Source organism: Oryx dammah, unplaced genomic scaffold (genome assembly GCF_014754425.2).
Source record: "Oryx dammah isolate SB20612 unplaced genomic scaffold, SCBI_Odam_1.1 HiC_scaffold_7, whole genome shotgun sequence".
In the NCBI taxonomy this organism is placed as follows: Eukaryota; Metazoa; Chordata; class Mammalia; order Artiodactyla; family Bovidae; genus Oryx; species Oryx dammah.
The window spans coordinates 35259465-35276293 of NW_024070191.1; the positions used below are offsets into that span (position 1 = coordinate 35259465).

Sequence of the window (16829 nt, forward strand, 5' to 3'; positions counted from 1 at the left end):
AATCACTGCCCTTGCTTTGGAGCTGGTGCTGATCCACAGGCAGGGGAAGGGCTAGAAGCCAAGGTTCTCCACTGGGTCCAGCTAGTCTGGGGCCCCGGGAGCACGCCCGTGCCCACAACCTCTGAAGATCCGGCAGAGCCCAGAGGGACCTGGGCGTGGGTGGGCTGCCCTGGAGGGCCTGCAGGGGCCCTTCCCACAGCCCAGAGAGGCCCCGAACACAATGTCCACACTCTCCATCCCACCACTCGATGTCACTCGGCCCCCTCCACTGCATCCAGGCTTTCCCCCCGCCTCCTGGCCAGACCGGCGCACCTCACGCCCAGCTGGGCCTCAGCTCCTGCCCTCCAGCCGCTAGACTTCTGACAGAGCTCAGCTGTCCTCTCACTCACTTCTCCCACCAAAAAATACTGAGGTCTACCTCCATGGCAGGCCCCGTATGTGCTAAAGGGTTGAGGACTATAAAAACACAGGCGCGCGTGCGCGTGCGCACACACACACACACACACACACACACACACACACACAGGGTCAGGTTCTCTTCGTCCTCTTTCACGATGTTTTCCCAATGACTCCAGCTCACCTGGATCCTCCATCTCTGAATCTGCCTCATGATCTCCCGAGCTGGTTCCCGGGACTGTCCACTCAGAGGACAAGGAGCCTGTCCCCGTGTGGAGCCTTCAGATACGGGAGGGACACGGGAGCCAGGACGGATGACCTCGCCCGTAAGTCGTGAAACGGCAACGGCTAACCAGGACAGGTGCGTAAGGTTGCGGGCAACTGAGCTACGTGCTTGACTCTCCTCATCTTCCATGCGAGCTTTCCTCCTGCCTGATCTACAAGACTCCTACATGTCTACATGGCTTTGCATCCCCAAATTAGGAGAAGGAGGAAGAAACCATGGTGTCTGGGGGTGGTGTGAGCTGGTGGGAGGGCTGTGCAGAGACAGGGACCAAGGGAGCCCCCCAGCTCTGGCCAAACTGGGAGGAACAAAGCGGATAGTGGGGGACACGTGTGCATCGGAGCCTCCCACAATAGTGACACCGAGTCATTATGTGTGAGATTATGACCGAACTGGGAAACCAGGGCCACAGCCTTCCAACCCTCCACAGAAACCTCTGCAGGTAGAGGTGAGCAGGCCGTTTAAGAATCACATACTTAGTTTTTTTCTTGTTATTCTTGAAAGCATTATTCTATTATTACCATTACTAATTGAGTTCTCTCTCATGAAAGTATATCCAACGTGTTATTTTTATTTGTCACAATATTACTCCTACCTTATAGATGAGGAAACTAGAGATTTAGCCTAAGGGACACAGAGTGGTTCTAGATTTTGCCAATGCAATATTTTAAAGATAGCTTCATGGAGGTACAATTGGCATATGATAAATGCACATTTTATATATATATATATATATATATAATTTATTTGGCTGTGCTGGGTCTTCATTGCGCTGCAGGCTTTTCTCTAGTTGCGGCGAAGGGGGCTGCTCTCTAGTTACCGTGCGAGGCCTTCTCATTGTGGTGGCTTCTCTTGTTGTGGAGCACAGGCTTCAGGGTGTGCAGGCCTCAGCAGCTGAGGCATGTGCGCTCAGGAATCGCGGCTCCCAGGCTGTAGAGCAAAGGCTCAGTAGTTATGGCACACGGGCGTAGCTGCTCCTCGGCATGTGGGATCTTCCTGGACCAGGGATTGAACCTGTGTCCCCTAGGTTGGCAGATGGACTCTTTATCACTCTGTGAGCCATGGAGGAAGCCCTAAATGCATGCATTTAAAGTAGATAATCGGAGAAGGCAATGGCACCCCACTCCAGTCCTCTTGCCTGGAGAATCCCATGGACGGAGGAGCCTGGTAGGCTGCAGTCCATGGGGTTGCAAAGAGTCGGACATGACTGAGCGACTTTACTTTCACTTTTCACTTTCATGCATTGGAGAAGGAAATGGCAACCCACTCCAGCATTCTTGCCTGGAGAATCCCAGGGACGGCGGAGCCTGCTGGGCAGCCGTCTATGGGGTTGCACAGAGTCGGATACAACTGAAGTGACTTAGCAGCAGCAGCAGCAAAGTAGATAATCTGATAATTTCAGACACAGGGAAACACCCATGAAACAAACCATCAGCACAGTGACGAGGGGGCCATTCATCATCCCTGAAAGTTTTCCTCAGGCTTCTTTGCAGTCCTTCCTTCCGCCACCTTGCCCCCAGGTAACCACTAATCTGCTTTCTGTCACTGTACATTAGTTGCATTTGCCAGAATTTTACCTAAATGGAGCTATACAGTGTGGAATCTTTGTGTCTGGTTTTTTTATTTTTTAACTCAGCTTAATTTCATCCATGTTGTTGCATGTATCAACAATTCATCCATTGTTTTTGCTGAATGACTAGGTCACACTGTAGGAATATCTTCAACTTTTAAAGAAACAACCAAAGCTTTTCCCAAGTGTCCCATTTACATTCCCACCAGCAGTGTGATATCTTGGGGGTCCCAAGTTCTCCACATCCTCGACACTTGATATGGTGAGTCTTTTTCACTCTAGCTCTTCTTACAGATGTGTAGTGTACCTCCTTATGTCAATAGTTTTAATTTGTATTTTCCTGATGACTAATAATGCTGAGTATCTTTTTGTGTGCTTGTTTGCCATTTGCATATCTTCTTGGTTAAGTTAAAATGTTATGCTCATTCTAAAGCATGGGTTGTTTTTTTATTATTGAGTTTTGTGAGTTCTTTATATATTGTGGATACAAGTGCTATATCAGATGATTATTTGCCAATACTTTCTTCCAATCAGTAGCTTGTGTTTTTTTTTCCCCCATTTTTTGTAGTGCATTTTGAAGGGCAGAAGTTTTTGATGAAGTCCAACTTGTTGATTTGTTCTTTTGTGGGCTGTGCTTTGCCTTATCCAAGATCTCTAAGGGTTTTTTTTTTTCTTATGTTTTAATCAAGAAGTTTTATAGTTTCAGGTTTTACATTTAATCTATGATCTAGTTTGATTTAATTTTTGTATGTGATGTAAGGTATGACTTGAAGTTCATTTCTGCATATAAATGTCTAATTGCTCCAGCATGATATGTGGTAAAAATGATCCACTGAATTCTCTTTGCTGAATATCAGTTATTCCTGTAGGTGTGGTTCTGTGTCTGGACTCACTGACTTATATCTTTATGGCAATACCACACTGCATTGGTCACTGTTGCTTTGTAATAAATCTTCTTGTTAAGTCACCAAGTTGTGTCTGACTCTTTTGTGACCCCATGGACTAAGGTCCCCCAGGCTCCTGTGTCCATGGGATTTTCCAGGCAAGAATACTGGAGTGGATTGCTATTTCTTGAAGTCACTGTAAATCCTTCAACTTTGTCCTTTTTCAAAGTTGTTTTGGATGTTCTAGGTCTTTTCCATATAAATTTTAGAAAAACTTTGTTCACTTTTCACAAAAAAGCCTACTGGGATTTGATTGGGCTGCATCAGATATTTAGATCATTTCGGGGAGAACTGATAACAGTCCTGAGTCTTCTGACCCATGAGAACAGTGTATCTCTCCATTTATTTGTTGTTGCTCAGTTGCTGAGTCGTATCCAACTCTTGGCGACTCCACGGACTGCAGCACACCAGGCTCCTCTGTCCTCCACTGTCTCCCGGAGTTTGCTCAGGTCTTCTTTAATTTCTCTCAGCAGTGTTTTGTAGTTTTCAGTGTATATCTTCTACATCTTTTATCACATTCACCTCCAAGTATTTCTATTTTTTCAATGCTATTGTAAAGGCTATTCTTTTTTTCAATTTCAGTTTGTACTTTTCCACCGCTAGTATATAGGATTCAATTGAGTTTTTTATATACTGATATTGTATCCTGCAGCCTCACCAAACTCATTTGTTAGCTTCCATCGGATTTTTATATATATCACGTTGTCCGTGAACAAAGACAGTTTACTTCTTCCTCTCCAATCTAGCTGCCTTTTATTTCTCTTACTTGCCTTATTGTACCAGTAGCACCTCAAGGACAGTGCTGAACAGAAGCAGGGGTAGGGGGACTTCCCTGGTGGTCCAGTGGCTAAGACACCTCACTCCCAGTGCAGGGGGCCGGGGTTCCATTCCTGGTCAGGGAACAAGATATCACATGCTGCAACTAAGAGATCCCACTCACTGCAAAGAAGATTGAAGACCTGAGTGGCCTAAGACCAGGTGCAGCCAAACAAATAAATACTTAGAAAAGAAAAGAAAAACAGCAGCAGCTGGAGGAGCGGACATGGCTGTCTTGTTACTGAATGTGGGAGGAAAGCGTTCAGTCTTTCACCATCAAGTATAATGTTAGCTTCAGGTTTTTTTTGTAGATGCCTTTAGGTCTCTGCTCCAGTAAATTGCTATTCTTCATATTCACCGATCAGACTGTCCGATTTGGGGGATAGTAATTTGCCCTCAGTCCTCACTTCTCCTACAGATTCTAGAAGAGTTACTGATTTTTCAAAGTGTTTAGCTTTTTACTTGTTGTCAGCATGGTGTGGTGACATCCACACTCCTTACATGGAAAACCAAATGCTGATTTATTTTTGAATATTCAACTATTTTGCATTCCTTGGATGAACCCCACTTGATCATGGTGCATTGTCCTTTTGTATAGTGTTGGATTTAGATTTGCTAAAATTTAGAGTTTCTGCATAAATGCTCACTCCTTATCGGTCTGTAGTTTTTTCTTTAATGGCTTTCTTTCTTTCCTTTTCTTTTTGACCAAAAATGTAAAGCGGCCCTCATAGGATGAGCTGGGAAATATTATGTCCTTTAAAATTTTCTGAGTGAGTTATTTCTTCCTTAATGTCTGCTAGCATTCGCCACTGAAGTCATCTAGGCTTGGAGTTTTCTTGGTGGGAATGTTTTCTTTTTATTGATTTATTTGTTTTATCGAAGTATAGTTGATTTACAATGTTGTCTTAATTTTCACTGTGCAGCAAAATGATTCAGTTATATATATACATATTCTTCATATTCTTTGCCATTCTGTTTTATCATAGGATATTGAATATAGTTCTCTGTGCTATACAGTAGGAGCTTGTTGCTTATCCATCCTGCACATAATAGCTTGCATTTGCTGATCCCAAACTCCCAGTTCACCCTTCCCCCAGCTCCCCTCCCCGCTGGCAACCACAAGTCCTTTCTCTGTGTCTGCGAATCTGTTTCTGTTTCACAGATAAGTTCATTCGTGTCATATTCTAGAGTCCACACATAAGTGACATGACATGGCAGTTGTTTTTCTCTGTCTGACTTACTGCACTTAGTATGATAATCTCTGGGTCCGTCCATGTTGCTGCAAATGGCATTGTTTCATCCTTTTCATGGCTGAGTAATATTCCATTGTCTATATGTACCACATCCTCTTTATCCATTCGTCTGTTGATGGACAGGTTGTTTCCATGTCTCAACAACTGTAAATAGTGCTTCAGCGAACATTAGGGTGCATGCATCTTCAAATAATAATTTTCTTTGGATATACACCCAGGATTAGGATTGCAGGATTACACGGCAACTAGTTTTTTCAGGAGCCTCCGTACTATTTTCCATAGTGGCGGCTGCTGCTGCTAACTTGCTTCAGTCGTGTCCGACTCTGTGCGACCCCATAGATGGTAGCCCACCAGGCTCCCCCATCCCTGGGATTCTCCAGGCAAGAACACTGGCGTGGGTTGCCATTTCCTTCTCCAATAGTGGCAGCACCAACTTACAAATTGGTGGGAAAGTTTTAAATTATACATTGAATTTCTTTACTATATTCAGAGTATCTCTTTCTTCCTGTGTGAGCTTTGATAGTTTGTATTTTCCAAGAACTTTGTCAATCTCACTTATGCTTTCAAATTTACTGGAATAAAATTATCATAGTATTATCATCCTTTTGCTTCCTATAGAATCTTTAGTGAAGTTACCTCTTATTCTTGACATTGGTAATTCTTTTCTTCTCTTTCATGATCAGTCTGGCTGGATGCTTATCAATTTATCGATCATTTCAAAGAACCAGCTTTCGGTTTTAATGATTTTCTTTAGTGTTCTCTGTTTGTAGTTTCATCAGTTTCTGCTTTGATCTTTATTATCTTCCTTCTGCTTACTTTGAGTTTAATTTGTTCTTTTTAGAATATCTTAAAATATTACAAAGCTGAGGTAACTGACTTGAGAACTTTTCTCTTGTCTAATGTGGATGTTTAGTGCTATAAATTTCTCCCTAATACTGCTTTGCTGGCATCCCATACATTTTGCCATCTCGTGTTTTTATTTTCATTCGATTCAAAATACTCTCTAATTTCCCCTTTGCTCTCTTCTTTGACCCATGGGTTACTTAGAACTGTATTATTTAGCTTCCACATGTCTGAGAGTTCCTACGTATCTTTTTCGGTTACTGCCTTGTAATTTAACTTACTGTGGTCAGAGAATATACTTTGAATGACTTAAATTCTTTGATATTTATCAAGACTTGCTTTATAGTCTAGGACAATGGTCTCCAACCTTTTTGGCACCAGGGGCCAGTTTCGTGGAAGACAATTTTTTTCATGAACCGGGTGCAGGAGATGATTTCAGGATGATTCAAGCGCATTACATTTATTGTGTTCGATTTGCTGAGAATCAAACACCACGGTTGCTCTGACAGGAGATGGAGCCCCGGCAGTGATGCGGGTGTTGAGGAGAGCTGTAAAAACAGATGAGGCTTCGCTCACTCGCCCACCACTCAATCCTGCTGTTCCTAACAGGTGGACTGTGGCCCAGGAGTCGGGGACCTCTGGTTGAGAATATGATCTATGTCAGTTTGTTCCAGGCACAATTGAAAAGAGTGTGTATTCTGCTGTCATTGGGTGGAATGTTCTATGAATGTCAATCAGGCCAAGGTGAATGACTGTTGTTCAAATCTATTTGGGTACTCATTTTTCTACTTGTTCTATCAATTAGCAAGATGGGGGTATTGAAATCTCCGACTATAACTGTGGTCCTGTCTATTCCCCACTGTGTTTTTTTCAGATTTTGCTCATGTATTTTAAAGCTATGTTACTGGTACATTAACATTCAAGACTGCAATGCTCTCTTGATGGACTGCTTATCCTTATGAAATTATTTTCTTTGTCCCTGATAACATTCTTTGTTCTGAAATCTACTTGTTTGCTATTACTACAGCCACTTCAGTCTTCTTTTAATTAGCGTTAGCATAGTTTATGTTTTCTCGCCCTTTGACTTTTAAGGAATTTGTGTTTTTACACTTAAAGACATTTCTTGTAGGCAGTATATAGTAGAAACCTTTATATCTGCCTTTTAATTTGTTTTTTTAGATAATTTACAATAATGAGATTATTAATATGGTTAGGTTTAAATCATTTGTTATTTTCTACTTCTGTCCTATCAGTTTTTTTGTTCTCTTTTCCCTTTCTTTATGCCTTTTTTTGAAAAAAATAATAACTTTGCTTTTTTATTTTTGGCTGTCCTAGGTCTTCGCTGCTGCACAAGCCTTTCTCTAATTTGTGGTGTGTGGGCTTCTCAGTGCAGCGCCTTCCCTTGTTGCAGAGCACGGGCTCTAGGGTGCTGGGACTCAGTAGCTGCGGCTCCCTGGCTCTAGACTACAGGTTCAGTACTTGTGGTACACGGGCTTAGTAGCTCCATAGCATGTTGGATCTTCCCAGATCAGGCATCAAACCCATGTCTCCTGCACTGGCAGGTGGGTCCTTTACCACTGAGCCACTAGGGAAGCCCTTTTTATGCCTTTTTTTGGGTTAATGGAAAATTTCCATTTTATCTCTTTGGATGGCTGATAAGCTATGATTCTTTGAGTAGTTTAGTAGTTGCTTTTGGGCTTCTGGCATACATCATTAAACTACCCCAGTCTACTTTTAAGTGATATGATAACACTTTGCATATAGTATAAGAACCTTACAATAATATACTTCCGTTTTCCTCTCTCAACTTTTTCAACTTTTGTACCATCGTTGTAATACATTTTACTTTTATATATGTTATAAGCACATCATTATATTATTTTGTTTAAACAGTTATCTTTTAAAGAGATTTAAATAATGAGAAAATTATGTATTATCCTTATAGTTAGCATTTGGGGCACTGTTCATTCGTTCATGTAAATCCATATTTCTTTCTGGTGTCATTTTTTTTTTTGGCCTGAAGGATATTTTATGAAAAAAAATTGCTTGTAGCAGTCACTTCCTGTTGACAACTTCCTTCTGTTTTTGTATGTCTGGAAATGTCTTTATTTGCTTTCATTTTTGGAAGTTATTTTTGCTGGGTATAGAATTCTAGGTTACTTTCGAGATGTTCTACTTTAAAGATGTGTTCTACTTTAAAGATATTGCTCTGCTGACTTACTTCCATTGTTTCCAGTGAGAAATATGATGTAATCCTTATCTTTATCTCCATATATAATGCATCTTTTTCCCCACCTTTGGCTACTTTAAAAACTTTATCACTGGTTCTAACTAATTTGTTTAAAATGTGCCTTGGTAAAGTAGATTTCATGTTTCATGTGGTTAACGGAACTTCTTGGATCTGTGTAATTATTGTTTGTGTCAACTTGGAAAATTCTGGGCCATTAATTCTTCAAATACTTTTTCAGCCCCTTTCTCTGTTGGAAACTAATTTCACAAATATTAGGGCACTTGAAATTGCCCCATAACTCACTGATGCTTTTAAAGATTTTTTTGTTTTTCTTGTGTTTCATTTTGGAGAGTTTCTATTACTATGTTGCCAAGTTCACTTTTTCTTCTTTAATGAAATTTAATTCAGTGTATTTTTCAACTTATATCTTGTAGTTTCATCTCTAGGGGATTGGTTGGGTCTTTAAAAACATCTTCTAAGTTTCTACTTGACTTTTAGAACATCTGAAATAGTTATAACTGTTTTACCATTCTTGTCTACTAATTCTAACATCTGCATCAGTTTTAATTGATTGATTTTTCTTCTCATTATGGGTTTTGTTTCCCTGCCTCTTTGAATGTGTGTCTGAGAATCTTTAACTGGATTATTTGAATGTCAGACACTGTGATTTTTATCTTGTTGAGTGCTGGATATTTTGTATTCCTGTAACAATTCTTTAGAGTCCCTTGGACTGCAAGGAAAGCAAACCAGTCAATCCTAAAGGAAATCAACCTTGAATATTCATTGGAAAGACTGTTGCTGAAGTTGAAGCTCCAATAGTTTGGCCACCTGATATGAAGAGCTGACTCATTGGAAAAGCCCCTGATGCTGGGAAAGATTGAAGGCAAAAAGGAGAAGGGAGCAGCAGAGGATGAGATGGTTGGATGGCATCACTGACTCAGTGGACATGAATTTCAGCAAACTCTGGGAGATAGTAGAGGACAGGGGAGCCAGTCTATGGGGTTGTGAAGAGTCAGACATGACTTAGAATTGAACAACAACAAATGATTCTTGAGCTTTGTTCTGTTATGTCTTTGAGTTACTTGAAAACAGTTTGATCCTCTTGAGTTTTGCTTTCAAGGTTAATTAGGTGGGAGCATTGATCAATCTAGGGCTAATCATTCTCCATTATTGAGAAGGACCACTGTGTGTTCCCTATGCAATGTCTGTGACAATCAGTCTGACTGTTGGGAATAGATGATTAATAATCAAAAATTTGTGGGGGACCTTCTGAAGCTCTCCAGAGTGCTGTCTCTGTGCAGCTGTCTCTCTAGGGAATTCCAGCTGCCCTGATCTCCTTGGACTGCCAGCAACTTCTCCTTAACCAGGGGGTCTTCTGGATTTCTCTTCCTTCCTCCATGACTTAGAAACTCTTTCGAGGCAGTAATCCAGGCAATTGTAGGGTTCATCTCATTTATTTTCCACTTTTCATATATCACTGACCTTTACTGCCTGATGTCAGTGTCTTGAAAACTGCTGTTTCACATAGCTTGTCCATTTTTGGCTTGTTTTAAGCAGGAGGGATATGGTCAGTCCTTGTTGCCTTATCTTAGCCAAAAGTGGACTGCATCTCAGACAGCTCCTCAGATATGGTTGGATAAACATTCTATCACTCCTGGGAATCTCAGTAAGATTTGATTAAGGGTGAGTGAGGGTAATAACTCTGCCAGTCACAGTATGCCTGAGTCTCATTTTTGGTGACTTTACCACCTTGAAACTTCCTGGGGTTCACATGAATGGAATTTCACCCAAATGAAAGTGTGTCCACAAAGAGAACTCATGCACACCTTTCCTCAGGACTTCTTTCTGCCTCGTGTTTATCCTGGAGCCTCTTCCCTGATCACAGGGTTTGGGGGCTATGCTCCCTGCCCCCTCTCAGTCTCCAGAGGACCCCACTGAGCCCCCCCCACCACACCTCCACAAGCATGGATCTGAGGCTGTAGGTGGCCATACTCGATGGAGTGGGGATTCCTACTGAGAAGAGGCCATGTTCAGCAAGGACTATCAAACACAGTCTGGGTGGACTGGAGCACAGGAAGGTTGGCTGAGTCCTCTGGTTGAGATCCAGAAGTACCTGTCTCTTGAGCAGTCTCTCATGACCCTACCATACCTGGGTCACCAGCCCATCCCTCTGTCTAGAGCTGTCCCCTAGGGGTTGTATTTTGGGGAAATTGGGTAACAGGTAATCAAACACACAGCCTTGGGGCAGAACAATCCAGTAGTACCCACCCCCTGATTCCAGCCCCTCCTTATCTCAGCTGTCACCCGGGGTCTCTGTTAACCCAGATGTAACGACGACCCTAATAATTTGATGTCAGCAGCAGACTCTACAAGGTGGGGACAGACAGGCTGACCTCAGACGGAAGCCACACTTCCCTAGCTGGGCTGAGTCGAAAGAAACAAGACATATTATATTTCCAAGTAGACGTTGCATCCAACCCATGAAAGCAAATGGAGTTGACTGAATGGGATATGAGATATCCATCTTTCCCTTTCATATGAGAAATCTGTTTTATTTTTAGGAACACTTTTTTTTTTTTTTTTTGCTCTATGGGCAAGTTTTTTCCTTTACATTTATTCCCAGGGTCTGGGGCAGTTCCCTCCTGTACAGGAGAAGCAAACTGGCCCTTCTGCCCCGGCCAGTCCAGACAAACCCAGCAAGAAGAGCCAGGAAGGAAGGATGAGAGACCTCAGGTTCCTATCTTCCTGAAACCACAGAGCAACCAATCACCGCCCCAAGTGCCCACGGTGGCCGAGGGAGGCTCAGATGAGCAGAGGGCAGGGAAAGCACAAAGGAAAGAAGGGAATGCCGTGGCCATCAGCATGAGGGCCGGGCTGGCCCGGGGACAGAAAGCCAGAGGAAGGGCGGGGGACAGCCGTCTGCCTGCTCTTCCACCTCTGATCCTTCCTGCTCCTCCTCTCCAGGCCAGAAGGGCATGGTCTTCCCGGGACAGGAAGGCAGAAGGCAGGAAAAACACCCAAAGCCAGCTCTGGTGCCCCGAAAGGCCAGGATGGACCAAGCGGACGTCTGAGTGTCTGCTCCGGCCTGGCGGGAGCGAGCACGCAGGGTGCACGGCCCGCGTCTGCCGGGACACCCGCGGGACGAGGGGTTCGAAAGGGCTGACAGGCGACAGAGTGGCCAGGAAGCACACAAGTGTTCAGAGTATGTCTGCAATCAAAGCGGGGAGGACCCCTGGTCAACTCATCAGACCTTGGGACTCTTCTGCTCCAGACCGGCCATGGCTCTCCACCACCCTCCCAGTAAAACCAGCGTCCCCACTGTGGCCTGGAGGAGCCGGCCTCCCACAGCCCCTGCCCTCTCGTCCTCCTCTCTGGCAGCCTCCATGCTCTGCGGATGCACCAGGCTCACCTGCTTGGGGCCCCTGCCCCGACTGCTGGTCGGGGCTCTCTCTCCCCAGTTCACACGGCCACCCCGCCTCTCCCTCCAGCCTCTGTTCACATGCTACCCACTCCCACCCCACTATCTAACCCCTCAATCCCACACGCCAACCTTGCTTGACTCCAATTTATTCCCCCCATCACCCTGCTAGCACATTATCTAACTCACTTCCATAAATTTTTGTTCGCCTGTCCCAAAAGAAGGCAAGCTCCATGAAGGCCGAGTTTGGGGCTTTGCTCCTTTTGGAGTCTGTTTGACTTATCTGCCTGGCTTAGAACAATCTCTGGCGGATGACAAGTGTTCAAAGAACATTTGCCAAATGAGCGGCCCACCTGGACTGCCCTTCCACAGTCACGGGGCACAGGGCCCAGGCCCATGGGGGTTAGAACTCTGCTCGGGCTTTAGAGTCTCCAGGCCCCACGGGAGTCCCAGGGCCAGAAGGGACATTGATAAATACTTGGGTATGCAACTGCCCTTAAAAAAAAACCCCTTTTTCTATTGTGATAAGAACACTTGCCGTGGGATCTGTCCTCTTGACAGGTTTTTAATTGTTGTAATTGCCTTGTTTATCCTCATGTAATTCTATGTGCCCAGTGTCCATAGATTTGGGGTACAAAACCCCCAAAACACGCTGCCTTGCCTTGACTGAACCAACTCTGGGTTTCTGTTAATAAACCCAACCAAGTGACTGGTTATCTAGTTAAAAAAGGGAAAAGTGTCTTATCTCTTGATTTCCCCCAGTCTGCAGCATTTCTCAGCCACTCTCCCTCCGTCCTTGTGAAAGCGAATCGGTCGCTTAGCGGTCCTCGTCATGTCCAGCCAGGCCCCCAAGGGGCAGGAAGAGGGCTGGTCTGGGAGCCCTGGACGCTGGGGCTGAGAGCGCGTCTCCTTCCCGGGCACAGCCCGGAACTTGCACACACGGGCCCCGGCCAGAAGGGCAGCCCCCACCCCAGGGGTTCAGGCCGGGGATCTTCAGGAAAAGCATTTGGGGAGGCTAAGAGCCCTGAACCCTGGCCACCAGGGGTTAGGCAGTGAAGGCAGGCAGTACGGGCCAGAGCAGCAGCCCAGGTGAGGTCAGAGGCAGAAGAGAAAGGCCGCAGAATGTGGTCACCTGATAAGCCTTGCACTCGGGGGCGCTGGACGCCAGGTTTCAGGGAGAGAGACCAGTGTGAGGGGCATAGCATTCACTGGAGAGGCCCCTGCCCCCTGCCCCCTGCCCCCTGCCTCCACTCTCTCACAAGCTCTGGTCACAGGGGCCTGCATGGGGGCATGCACGTGGGCGTGGCCGGGATGGCTGGTGCCCTAGGAGCCGGGGGAGGTCGGGGGGCAAGCTGGAGGGGCAGGGTCGGGGGGCATACTCTGCACCTGGAAAGCCGGTCCCCAGAACCAAATTGTTTTTCGAGGCCTGTAAGGAACCTCAGGTCTCTGATCCAACTTGTGGGTTTTAAAGAGATTGATGGCCCAGCACGTGGAGTCAAGAGATCAAGAGGAAAGGAAGGGTCCCAGCTCCCACCATCCCAGCAGGAGGCGGCCAGGCCTGCCTCTGTGCGCTCCAATTACAGATGCAGACAGAGGGGAAAGGGGACCTGGGCCCTGCTCCCCACATGGCCCGTCCTCTGCTACAAGGAAGGTGTCCTAAAGGCCGCAGAGGGGGTGCTGGGGACAAAGGTCAAGCCCCCGTGGAGCGGGGTCACCGGAGGGGGAGGGGCTTCGTGCCAGGCCAAACCGAGTCCAAACAAGTGATCCGGAAGGGATGGGGCGAGAAAAAAGGGAGACAAAAGCAGAAACGAGCTCGATGGAAAAAGCAAGCCCGCTTAGCCCCAGAGAAGGGGTAGCCCGAGGGCTTAAGGACACCTCTCCGCTGGTCCCCACCCGAGACTTGCGCCAGAACCTCGTGCCTACGGACGGACGGGGGTCGCAGGTGGGTCTGCGCAGAGCTGGAGGACGAGGCAAGCAGGGGAGGGTAGCAGAGCGGGGGGGGGGCGGTCGCCCCTCCTATCCTGCTGGGCCCCCCGCCCCCGGGACCCCCATCACCTCTGCTCTCACCACCGCCCATCCAGAGGGAGACTGACCGGCCACCCGGCGAGAAGTTTCCAGGGAGGGTCAGGCGGCGGCGGCGGCTCGGCCTGCCCCCTCACGCCCGGGGGACACTCACCATTCATCTGGGAGGGGGACGACGAGTAGTCCCGGTCGGCGGGCCGGCGGTCGGGCTTGAGGCTGCGGCCCTGCCTGCCCGAGCCCTCCAGCATGCTCACAATCTCGCCGCGGTCGATGTTCCGCAGGGCGGCGTACAAGTTCTCCACTGCGGGCAGAGCGGAGGGAGAGGGCGCTCGCGGGCCGCTACTCAAGCTCTGAACTCTGGAGTATGTGTGTTGGGGGGCGGGGGTGAGGGGCTTGCAGGCCCCCTCTCTTCTAAAAGTCCAAACACACTACCTCTAGGAGAAGTCAGGCAGACCTGGAGATGATGCAGTTTCCGTCCACACTATGCAATAAAGCCAACAAGAGCCAGAAACCAAACTTTATGATTTTCCAGGGGCTTCCCTGGTGGCTCAGATGGTGAAGAATCTGCCCGCAATGTAGGAGACCCGGGTTCGACTCCTGGGTGGGGAAGATCCCCTGGAAAAGGGACTGGCAACCCACTCCAGTATTCTTGTCTGGAGAATTCCATGGAGGGAGGGGCCTGGAGGGCTGCAGTCGGTGGAGTCAGATACAACTGAGCAACTGATACACGGTGCATATGAAAGTTACATTTACACTACACTCTAGTCTATTAAGTGTGCAATAGCACTAGCACTGTGTCTAGAAAAAAAACTAGGTACATATCTTAAAGGTATTTTATGGCTAAAAAATGCAAACTCTCCTCTGAGCCTTCAGTGAGTCTTCATAGTCACATAAGGACCCTGATCACAGATCAGCGGGACAAATGCAGTCATCATGAGAAAATGTGAAACGCTGAGAGAATTCCCCAAATGTGACAGACACAAAGTGAGCAGATGCTGCTGGAAATTGGCACCAACAGACCTGATGAATTTGGGGGAGGGGGTGAAATGCAGTATCTTTGAAGCACAGTAAAGTGAGGGAGGCTTGGGTTTTGTTATCCTTTAACAGATATTTTCCAAACCCCAACAGTTTCAAGGCATGGAAAAACTGTTTTTTTCTTTCTTTCTTTTTTTTTTTGTAACCCAAAAGGAATACTGGGGCTTCCCTGGTCGCTCAGCAGTAAAGAATCCACCTGCCAATGCAGGAAACATTGGGTCGGGAAGATCCGCTGGAGAAGGGAATGGCAACCCACTCCAGTATTCTTGCCTGGAGAATCCCATGGACAGAGGAGCCTGGCGAGCTACGGTCCATGGGGTCGCAGAGAGTTGGACACACCTTAGCGACAATGACAAGAAGAATACTACAAGAAAATGAGAGTGAGAAGAATTGGATCCTGTCCTTTGGAAATCTTTGGTCCTTGCCAGTTGATTTGAGATGCAAATGTAAACACTCAGTTTCTCTTAGTGTTTTGTGTTTGGGAATGTGGTTGAGGAGCTGAAAAGAGTGAGTCACATCTTCCCTCCAGGTTGAAGAAAACCCTGGGGGAACAAGAACTGCATCCGAGGGGACTCCTGGCTGGGCTCTGAGGGGACAATCCTCGTTTGAGAAATTCAACCAAGAGACACACACCCGACACAGATGCGGTCTTTTAGGGGTCCTAGTGAGCAACTTCACTTTCACTTTTCACTTTCATGCACTGGAGAAGGAAATGGCAACCCACTCCAGTGTTCTTGCCTGGAGAATCCCAGGGATGGGGGAGCCTGGTGGGCTGCTGTATATGGGGTTGCACAGAGTCGGACACGACTGAAGTGACTTAACAGTAACAGTAACAGTAACAGTAACAGTGTGATTGCAAACTCATCCTGAGAATGGGAAGAGGTCATGGCCAAGGTTCTGATGTGCCCTCCTGGCAGGATTGCCCAGAAGACCAGGGACCCTCAGAGGTGTGTGCCTGCGTGTGTGTGCACTTGTGTATGTGTGTGTGAGAGACAGAGTGTGCAGAAGAGATTGGCTCCAAAGGTCAATAGCACCCCGGGAGTCTGGAGGGAGAAGTTCTGGGGAGAATTGCTTGGTGAGCTCCTGGCATGGGCTTTGGGGAGAGAAGGGTCCCAGCTGCGCCCCAGCCCGGTACTGACTCTTGGCGTCTTGGCCTTCACGGGTGACCCAGAGGTTCAGCAAGGCCAGGCTCTGCTCCAGCAAGGAGTTGGGGTTCTCCACGCGGATCCTGTTGATGTCGTCCACGCTGAACTGCAGCTCCCGGGCCAGCTCTGCACGTAAGGAACCAAGACCAGGGTGAGACCAGCTGGAGCCGGCCCCGGCCCCGAGCCTGAGTGGGGAGTGGGGCGCCCCGAGGAGTACGCCGAGATAGAGAACAGTCCCCTGTGGACTTGGAGCCTCCTTCCCAAGGGTGCCTAGTGTAAGGTGCCACCTGCCCTGTGGCATCCCCAGGAAATGCGCCAGGAGGAGGCGTGATCACGGGAGAGTAATAAGGACTGACTAAATGAATGAACGGACACTCTCGCTGTCCTCACTTGGAACACGGGTGATGAGGCTGAGCCGCGGAAGGTCGCAGGACCGGCTGGGGTCCTGGGGGAGGGCTGAACAGCCGATGCCCTGGGCACTGTTAGTGAGGCAAAAGCCACCGCCCTTCCCTCGGGAAGCAGTCATAATGGAAACGCATCTGTGTATTTGTGTTTCTTCAGGGAAAGGCGCTGTTTACATTTAAAACGGGAATACAAGTCCCCATCTAAATGCAAGGCACCATCGCAGAAGGCAAGCTTTTCCTCTCCCGCTGTCTTCACGGCTGTTTATCGCAGGTGCTTTAGAGGAGAGCACAGGAGCTGAGTCTCATTTCAGGGATGAGGAAGACCAGCGTGGAAAGTGATGGTGAGAACCAGAATGTGCGTGTGCCACACATACCACACACACAACACTCCACGTACACATACACAACACGCCACATACACATACCACACACACACCACTCCATGTACACACACCACACACACACCACTC

The 16829-nt window shown here is 47.1% G+C and overlaps 1 protein-coding gene across 8 annotated transcripts in view; it reads right to left on the bottom strand.

Annotated features, from left to right (window-relative positions):
* Positions 1–16829, bottom strand: part of ANK1 (ankyrin 1) — a 236340-nt gene that overhangs the window by 18519 nt on the left and 200992 nt on the right. For all 8 annotated transcript variants that reach the window (XM_040242999.1, XM_040242998.1, XM_040242997.1 and 5 more), the window contains 2 exons: positions 15950–16081; positions 13930–14076 (listed from right to left, as the gene is read on the bottom strand). In XM_040242999.1, coding sequence (XP_040098933.1) covers positions 13930–14076; positions 15950–16081 — 279 coding nt within the window. The remainder of the gene's footprint in view (positions 1–13929; positions 14077–15949; positions 16082–16829) is intronic.